At 47.5% G+C, this 9,682-nt stretch overlaps 1 protein-coding gene across 1 annotated transcript; it reads left to right on the plus strand.

Annotated features, from left to right (window-relative positions):
* The first annotated feature begins 1,790 nt into the window (after nt 1-1,790).
* LOC123150559 (thioredoxin reductase NTRA) lies at nt 1,791-7,754 on the plus strand. The gene is made up of 2 exons (XM_044570401.1): nt 1,791-2,970; nt 7,360-7,754. Exons 1-2 carry the CDS (start codon nt 1,926-1,928, stop codon nt 7,428-7,430), a joined length of 1,116 nt encoding a protein of 371 aa, XP_044426336.1. The 5' UTR covers nt 1,791-1,925; the 3' UTR covers nt 7,431-7,754.
* The last annotated feature ends 1,928 nt before the right edge of the window (nt 7,755-9,682 follow it).

Here is a 9,682-nt window from a genome sequence, read left to right on the forward strand (position 1 = left end):
GAGACACCGCTCTTCTGCTTGTCCCGTCCAGCCAGCACATGCTCCAAAATGATGCCCTTAGGAGGGACAACGGCGTCAAAGGTACCATCGTCGTCTGATCCGATAGATCTAGATCTAGAGGTTCCCCCGGAACATCATGAGTGTGGTGCCACGACCTGCAACAACGATGCCTCGAGAAGGGAACGACGTCATAGACGCCGCCACTGTCTGCCATAACCGAAGTCGGCGCGATTTTCACCGGAAGTCGTGTCCCCCAACCTCGTAGCAGGCTGGAACAGAACGGAGCCTCGTTGTGGAGACGAGGACCGTCGTCGGCACGCCGGCGGGGAGCCCCCAGTCGCCCCTCACCGGTCCTCCTCGCGCCACCGCCCGGTCAGGGCCGTACTGAGACGGATCTAGACAGGACGCCAGATCCGCAACCATCAGAGCCACCCATGCACACGCAGCCGCCACACCGCCGACCATGAAGGCTCCCATCGCCGCCCCACAGCAGGGGCTCCGCCCTGACTGGCGCCCCCGGTTTCCCCGCATGAGACACCGCCTCCGCCTCACAGGGTCCGCCGCGGCGACCACCCGCCCTGGATCTACAGTGCAGGGCCCGCCGCCACCGCGGCCCTTGCCGGCGACAGTGGCGGCTGGGGTTGGAGCAGCGGGGAGGGACTGGCGGCTATGGATCTGGAGCCCCTGGCACCGCCCGAGGGGAGGCGACGCGAGAGGGGGAGGGGGTCGCGGGGAGGACTGAAAGTAGATGCCATAACCGAAACTAGATTATGTTGTGACCGTCCTCAAGCAAAGCTGTCGCTCTTGAAAGAAAGACTCTTCAATTCTAGACAATCTTAAAAATGAGAGAGACTTTCACTTTCCGGCCTCTTCACCAATTAAGGATGCATACATCCATTTTAGCATGAATATCAAGATAAACATGGTCCTCGGTTTTTTTTAAATGAGTATCAAGATATTTTTTGATGAGTGGTTTCACCGCACACCAAACTTGATCCTGTCAATTCTAGGAATTGAACTCGGGTCGTTAGGCTGTACAACCACATGCCCAACAACTGAGCCAAGGCTCTCTTTGCATTAAAAAATGAGAGAGATTTTCACTTCCCGGTCTCTGCACCAACTAAGGATGCATACATTCATTTTAGTATGAGTATCAAGATAAACATGGTCCTCGGAATTTAATATATTTTTCTATTTCTATTTTAATATATTTTTCTTCCCACCTTGGTTGTTCCTCACTGATTTTTGCTGAAAACCGACTGTGTCTTATTGCTTTATCAAATGAAATTATGTTCATTTTATATAAGTCAAGTAGTCAACTAGTGTTGATTCTTGTTAAGGAATTCTTTCTTTGGAAACCGATGTTTAAGAAATTCTGATTGAACTGACAACTTATGTATATAATCACATTATAATAAAAATGGCAGGTAAATCCTGGTATGACATACATAATATTTTATTAATACTTTATTCGTAGTTGTTTTACCAAAAATGAAAACGCACGTCATGTTATCATGTACTCCCTCCGTCCGAAAATACTTGTCATTGAAATGGATGTATCTAGATATATTTTAGTTCTAGATACATTCATTTTTCCATTTTGATGACAAGTATTTTCGAACGGAGGGAGTATGAACAGATGTGAAAATCAACAAACTAGCCGAGATTGAAATCCTGGTCGACATAGCTAGCCGTGTCGAACATTTGCTCTCCGGACTCAGGGAGGGCGTCGAGCGGCCGAGTAGGACCACACGTCGGCGACCCGTTGCATAAAGTCCCGCGCAAAACCACGGCGGCAGCGAAGCCACGCGCGCATCGGCCCGTTCCAGTCACCACCTGACACGGCCCGGCCCGACGACCCGCGCCACCGAAAACCCACCAAATCCCCGGCCGCCGCCGCCCGCCCGCACCCCCCGCCGGCCTTGATGCGCCTCTGCTCCAAGCTCGCCGCGCTGCTCCGGAGGTCCCGCCCGTTCGCCGCCGCCACCGCCGCCGCGTCCGTCTCCGCGACCGCGACTGCCACCGCCGCCGCGGCCGCCAACGGGATGGAGGAGGCGGCCGCGGGCCCGCTGCGCACGCGCGTGTGCATCATCGGGAGCGGCCCCGCCGCGCACACGGCGGCCGTCTACGCGGCGCGCGCCGAGCTCAAGCCCGTGCTCTTCGAGGGCTGGCTCGCCAACGACATCGCGGCGGGCGGGCAGCTCACCACCACCACCGACGTCGAGAACTTCCCCGGCTTCCCCGACGGCATCCTCGGCATCGACCTCATGGACCGCTGCCGCGCGCAGTCCGTGCGCTTCGGGACCAAGATCTTCTCCGAGACCGTCACCTCCGTCGACTTCTCCTCCCGCCCCTTCCGCGTCTCCTCCGACGACACCGTCGTCCACGCCGACTCCGTCGTCGTCGCCACCGGCGCCGTCGCCCGCCGCCTCCATTTCGCCGGCTCCGACGCGTTCTGGAACCGCGGGATCTCCGCCTGCGCCGTCTGCGACGGTGCCGCGCCCATCTTCCGGAACAAGCCCATCGCCGTCGTCGGTGGCGGGGACTCTGCCATGGAGGAGGCCAACTTCCTCACCAAGTACGGCTCGCGCGTCTACATCATCCACCGCCGCGACGCCTTCCGCGCCTCCAAGATCATGCAGGTACGGGCTCTCTCCAACCCCAAAATCCAGGTCGTGTGGGACTCCGAGGTCGTTGAGGCCTACGGCGGCTCGGACGGCGGCCCCTTGGGCGGTGTCAAGGTCAAAAACCTGGTGACCGGCGAGGTATCCGACTTCCAGGTGGCCGGGCTTTTCTTTGCCATTGGGCACGAGCCAGCGACCAAGTTTCTCGCCGGACAGCTCGAGCTCGACTCCGAGGGGTACGTGGCCACCAAGCCGGGCTCCACGCACACCAGTGTGAAGGGGGTCTTCGCTGCCGGGGACGTTCAGGACAAGAAGTACCGCCAGGCCATTACTGCCGCAGGATCAGGTATATAAAATGCTTTCAGACTTTTGTTTAAGTTGCCTTTGATGACGCTGCATTGTAGTTACGACTTGAAATCACTGTCAATCATGGGTATGATGTTTTGATAAATTTACAATTAAATGCGTTCCTGCATTGCAGTTTCCCATTTATAGAACTTGCAGATGGTTGACACATCTAGTTTAAATATAGAAATTTCTAGCGGCTTGTCACTATGTTAGATCAGATATTCTATCTACCATCTCGTTTTCAAGCATCTGTGCTCCATTGAATTTTAAGTCGAACAGTAGGTATAAAACGTGATAATGTAGCGCCTCAGTGCGGCTTTTTTGCACCAAGCCTTAATAGAGATTCATATGCAAGGAATAACCAAATAGGTATCCCTTTCTGGAGATAGTGATTTGTGCTGTTCAAGTATAGTCTGGTCTGGGGTCAGGATCCTGCATTATTGTTCTTGGTTGCCATTGAATGATTCACTAGCCGTACCTCACTTATCATGATCTAAGGGAGGGGGATGAGGCCAGAGGATATGGGAAGAGGAGAGTGATGTAGCCTAGCCACTCAGACCACTGACTTTATGTCATTTTTGTTCCTGCCATTGTTGTCCCTTGTGGTGGTCATCTGCTCATTGTTGCCCACCACTACAGTTGGTAACTGCTTGACAAGCGAGAGAGGTATACCGGGAGGAGGAGGCTTCCTGGGAAGGCAGCACTAGCAGAGGAAGGAGCAAGTTGAGCATGGTAGGAAGGGGTTGAGTGTGGTGATGGAGAAGGGACAGCCAGGCCCAATGAACCTCCGATTCATCCTCCTCTCACTTGTCCTTCTATTATTCCTTTTCTTTTCCGAAGACTTGGGGGGGGGGGGGGGGGTCTGAGAAGGCGGCACCTATGGGAGGAACAAGTCAAAACGAGACAGGAAGGGATTGAGTGAGGTGGTGGAGAAGGGAAAGCCCGGCCCAGAGGACCTCTGATTCGTCCTGCTCTTGCTTCTCCTATTATCCTTTTTCTTTTCCAAAGACACTTGCCTTGTATAAGGTATCATTTAACTTTACTTGGGCCATCAACCTTGATTACTTGCATGAGGAGTCATCCCACTTTAGTTGGGTCATCAACCTTGATTTATTAGGTCACTCTCTGCACTCTATTTGCTAGCTTCTTGAAGAACACTGTCCACCTGCGATCCTTTTTTTTTTGGCACCCTTGTCTAGCTACGTCGTTTTTGTGTAGCCTACCCAAGTTCCTAGTAATTATATTGTTGAGTATAGTAGATAATTTGTGTATTGATTTATGATGCATCAGCTATTGAAGATATGCCATGTTGAGTTATGATATTGTACTAGGACAATGCCTGTGCATTGCAATGGGGTATAAATATTCTAGTACGCTAGTTTGTGATTTACCTGCCCATATTAATGTGATTATGTAAATAAATGTTTATCAAATTCTGCCCGTGATGTACCTTATAGTTTGTTGAGAAGTTTGGGAAGTAAATTAAAGTGGGATTGTTTTAGAAGGTAAGTAAATTAAGGTGATTGATTATCATACGGAGAAGGTTGGACGAAGGGGTGGTGGGAAGAAAAGTGAAACACGGAACCTTACATTTTTTTTAAGTAGTAGAGATAGAAATATTGCGACACTTGTTGTAATTTGATGCATTGACAACTGTGGTATTGCTTAATGACAAGGTTTATTTATTGAGTCAACTAGAGAAATCTGAACTACTGGGCCTGCTCTTGTGATTTTTTGGCCCCTATGTGTGGAATTGGGGAGCAATAGCATAGTATTGTTTGGTATGGTGTTGCTATCACTAAATAATACGGATCAGATATTTTTCTTAATGTCTCCCTTCTAGCTGCATCCATAGTAATCACATGAAAATAGTTATGCTGTCATGCTTTCTTTGGGGAATAATAGGAGATGCTCCATTTTGGTTGTATACATAAAGTTGATCCCTACACTTTCCTAAGCCCAGACTGGAGTACCCGAATCATAGAACTTTGGGCATGTTTGGATTCTTTGTACAACTTGCTGTGCCAAGGAATGAAAAACTAGCCCCACATGATTAGTAGCTCAAGGTATTTGGTTATGTTGTCTTTAAAGTGTAAATGAGTGTTCATTTTCAGAAACATATAATATATATTTGATACTCTTTAGTGGACCACAGCATGACCACAGGCGAGCCCCAGTTTTGCTCCCCTCAGTGGGCTCATATTTCTTTGCACATGTGAGCAGAGTTTTCAACAAGGCCTAGGTGTCGGGTCAGTGGCAACCCAGTGCCTAGCATCCAGGCCACCAAGGTCCTTCCTAGGAATTGCACTGCAAGATCATGCAGCTGAGGCTGCTGAGCACTGGGCATTTTCTGTTCCCTTTAAGGAGGGTTTTGAGCTCCACCAAATACTAGTCTAGTAGTCTTGCTATCAGATTAAATGGGAGTTGGATGGGCTGGAGAGGGAACAAAACTCTTGCTCCACGAACCGAAGCCCGTTTGAAGTAGTGACGGAATGGCAGCAGCACATGTAGCCTATGCGTTACTTGAAAGTAAAATGACCTATAAGCATCAGCATCCTCTAGCTTTTTCATAGAGTTTTCTCACTAGGTTTCTGTTTTCATCGTTTTGCCTGATGGGGGCTTTCCCCTAGTTCTTATTAGATGACCAGCCAGTACAAACGAAGTCTCACCGTACAAAGCCTTAAGAAAATCTGCTTACTTCTCATTCAGACCATGAGACTATTTTCTATGCCATTCTTTCCAAACAATATCTATATCAGAGGACTTCAACGAGCTTCGCGGGCAAATCCTAAGTTGTGATATTGTGGCAATTAATCTGAACATGTTAATTTGTTATATGTGGTTGCAAAAGTATTGACCAGTCATTTTAGATGTAGAATCATGTCACTGTTACACCAAAATGCAAGTGCAGGGTTTAAAAAAAAATGCAAGTGCAATACACCAATGTGGCTGATTTTGTGATTACGAAGCATTATGAAGTACTTTTATTATAATTAAAAGCAAATAATCTGCAGTAAGGGCAGTTTTTTTTTGAGAAAACACAACATCTATTTTGGACTTGGTATGCTGGCTTCCTTTACATGGAATTGCAAGCAATATATAGTCACTTTTATTTTGCAAACATCATCTGTTCTGTCCAAGTCACCCAGTTTTTTTTTCCGAGAAACTTGCAGGAGCATGTTTTTTGGAAGAACTCGATGAATTTGGTAGATCCTTTTAGGAGACACTCAATGGGACTTAAGAGTCATACTAAAACTTTAAGCTAATAAAATATGGAGGGTCTGTTGTGCAATTTATAGATCGTTGTACGTTGATCTGGGCTGGCTAGGACTGTTTGAGTCATTAAATCTAGAGTATCAACTTTTCTCTAACAGTTTTTTGGGGACACTTTTAAGCATTGAATTATAAGCCACACTGTCATCATTGAAATCACCACAGCCACATTTGTCAGCATTGATTTAGTTGATTTTGTCAGGCATGGTATAGTTGCATCACTCTGGCACCTGTCATTTATGGTATAGGTTTGATGCCATTGTCCTTTATGTGAATAATTTGATATAAATCATTGGGCTTACCGTAGCAAACAAGGAGTCAGGCTCAACTTTCATGAGAATAGTATGATAAATAAGTTATGCTAACCAACAGAAATCATAGTAAAATACCAAGACATAATTGTGTTCTTCCATGTTCCATCACATGCCCTGCAATAAGGATGTGTCGACATTACAAGATAGAAGCACATTGTGAAACCGTGAAGCCTCCATGGCTTCATCTCTTTGATTATGGACCCTCTTATCTGGCAAACGTTCGCCAGGAGGGGTGGCATTTGCGAACGTTTTGATGGCATTTTTAGTTGTGTGGGGTGGCAGTTTCTTCAAAGTGACATGGCATTTCCATGTCGCTCTTAAGAAACTGCCACTCCGCACACAACTAAAAATGCCATAAAGAACATTCGAAATGCCACCTGTTCCCAGTGAACGTTCGCCATGGAACATTACCGTTGATTATTGGTTAAAAGTTGCACAATAAGAGTAGTATATCAAGATGTAGCATAAGGGTGCTGCCATTGTTCGAAAAAGTTGCCACAATATCCCAACCTGGCTATGGACATCAAAACTAACCGGCTTTATGAACACAGAACTGTGACATGCTTTGAGGGGACTCTCCCCTCTGCACATCACCATGTAACCATCATTTTTTTCTTTGTAAAATTACACCATAGGGGCCTCTCGCCGGTTTTCCAAAAAAGGGGCCCCATTGCATTCTCCCAATTATGGCACTCTTTATGGCTGCAGTATCTGTTCGCGATGCTTGTTTTGTGGAATTAGTTCACTATAGTGACGTGGAATAAGTTTCTAATTCGATGTTATATGCATTGGTGGTGTAGGTTGTATGGCTGCTTTGGACGCGGAGCACTACCTGCAGGAGGTTGGCGCACGGGAAGGGAAGACTGATTGACTATATGTGGGGAAAGCAGCTGGTAGTTCTACAAAAATTTCATTGGTGCCAAAATCTGCACTCTGAGGCGCAATTGTGATGAATAGTGGCAGCTCCTCAAAATCAGCAGATTGTTATTGGTTTTAGGCCACAAGTATATGATACGCTGTTGGAAATTTGTTCCTGTGGATGGTCAAGTTGTGCTGGCATTTTCACATTCAAAATATCTGAATGACAAAACGAATTTGTGAATCCTGATTGCTGTCTCCTTCCTGTGGATGGAAGGAACATTTAAACTCAGGCCAATTCCGTTCTTTGAGATCATACTCCCTTTGGATTGGAATATAAGTCGGGCATCGGATTTTTGGTTCCCGTGAACTCTCTAAATCGATGACCTAAATGCTTGCGTTTGACTTAGGGGGTGTTTGTTTTCAGGGACTTTTTTGTGTAGGGATTAGAAAAAGTCCCTCATAGAGTCTTTTTTACCAAACGGGAAGGACTTTTTAGGGATTAAACTAGGCATTTGAGACTAAATGAAAAAGACTCTCAAGGAGAGTCTTTTTTGGATTTTTTGAGACTTTTCCATCAATGCCCCTCCATGCACTCATTGGCCCGCCACCCCATGGTGTTGTTTGATTGTTATTTTTCTATATACTAGGGGCAACATGGTCATTTAATAGCCTCTAAAAAGGGACTAGGGACTTTTTAGTCTCTGGAAACTTTTTAGTCTCTGAAAACAAACAGTGAAGGACTTTTTAGGGACTAGGGACTTTTTAGTTGGGACTAGAAAAAGTCTTAGGACTAGAGAACCAAACACCACCTTATATTTCCATCGGGAGTAGATGAAATGCCCCCAATTTATTAGAGTAGAAATCATGGGAACCAAAATCTCTTGTTACTGGGATCCGGCTTGCCTGCTCCCTTCCCATGCTCCCATCCGTGTTCCCACCTCATCCAACGGTTGTATTTTTTCCTCTTTTTTTTCTAATCTAATCATCTCCCCCTAATTTTAAGGGGATGGAGCCGGGCTTTATTTTGTTCCAATCAAATGAAGCCACGTATGCGGGAGCACGAATGGGCATACGAAAGGGGAGCAGGCAAGTCTCGTCCTTGTTACTGAGCTTGAGGACGGAGAAGCCCAAATGATCTTCACGGATGTCCTGCTCTTCAAGGAGCCGCGAAGGTGGGGGTCAACCGAGAATTGAAATTTGTGGAATACCTGAGAGAGGACTGATGCCGATGGGGGAGGACTGGCAGATCAACGGTGGAGCCAGTACCTATGTTTCAGGGTGGGTGGGAGGGAGCCATCTCAATGTTGTTATGTTATCGGTAATTTCTTCTTTGAGCAAAAGTTGTCTTAACTTGTAGTAATTGCTTGAGTTATGGTTGGGATCATCACAGTTATTTTATAGGCTTGTATTGATCTATTCCTCCTCTCTAGTGTGACTATATTGCCAGACCATGGTTGTTCAAAGTAACGCGGCCTCCTGTGGGAGCTTGTACGCTTCCTTCTACCATGACCGTGTTTTAAAATTGGGTTTTTATCAGTTTTGCCATCGGCTGTCTAACGCTACTCAGTTTTGTCACTAAATGTTTTCACTAATCAAAAATGCCACTGTTCCGTTAGACACAAACTCAGAAATGCCATTTTTCATCGTTACCGTCTGGTCAATGCATGTTGACTGGAGGTAGATGACGAAACTACCCATGTCCCATTTGTAAGGGGCAGCGCGCGAGCTAACCAACTGACCTTGGGAAGCACTTAGTTTTGTTAGGAGATATATGTTTCATATACAGATATTCAAACCTAACTAAACAGAACCCTTATCTAATCTTTTACCGATCTGTTCGTGGCAGTTTCCCCAGCCGGATCGGAACCAAATATCTGCAGCCACCGCCGCCGCCTGCCAAACTCCTCACCTGGCACCGCCGGCGCTGGGCTGCCCACCCAGCTCCGGCGCGCCCCCACTCGCCGCAGCTGCGGCGCCTCCCGCCGAGTGCCGCCACCCACCGCAGCTTCGGCTCTTCCTCCCGCCGGGCACTGCCACCGGAGGCAGGCAGCTCCGGCGCTTCTCCCGCCATACTCCGCAGCTCCTCCCGAGTCTTGAAGGGCAGTTGTTCCACGGCAATGGCGATGAACAGCACGACCGAATCAGAGGGTTGCCTCGGCCACAGGACGCCCCAGCATGACATAGGCTCTGAAATTCCTGCATTGTGAGTGTACTAATTCTCAGTGTGCAACTAGCTTCTGCTTGTGCCATTGATGGCCGTAA

Source organism: Triticum aestivum, chromosome 7A, assembly GCF_018294505.1.
Source record: "Triticum aestivum cultivar Chinese Spring chromosome 7A, IWGSC CS RefSeq v2.1, whole genome shotgun sequence".
NCBI lineage: Eukaryota > Viridiplantae > Streptophyta > Magnoliopsida > Poales > Poaceae > Triticum > Triticum aestivum.

Bases quoted from the DNA above. Each gene is read 5' to 3' on its own strand.
- LOC123150559 (XM_044570401.1), top strand. From the start codon at position 1,926: ATGCGCCTCTGCTCCAAGCTCGCCGCGCTGCTCCGGAGGTCCCGCCCG. The intron at 2,971-7,359 runs GTATATAAAATG...TTGGTGGTGTAG, and splicing joins CATTACTGCCGCAGGATCAG to GTTGTATGGCTGCTTTGGAC.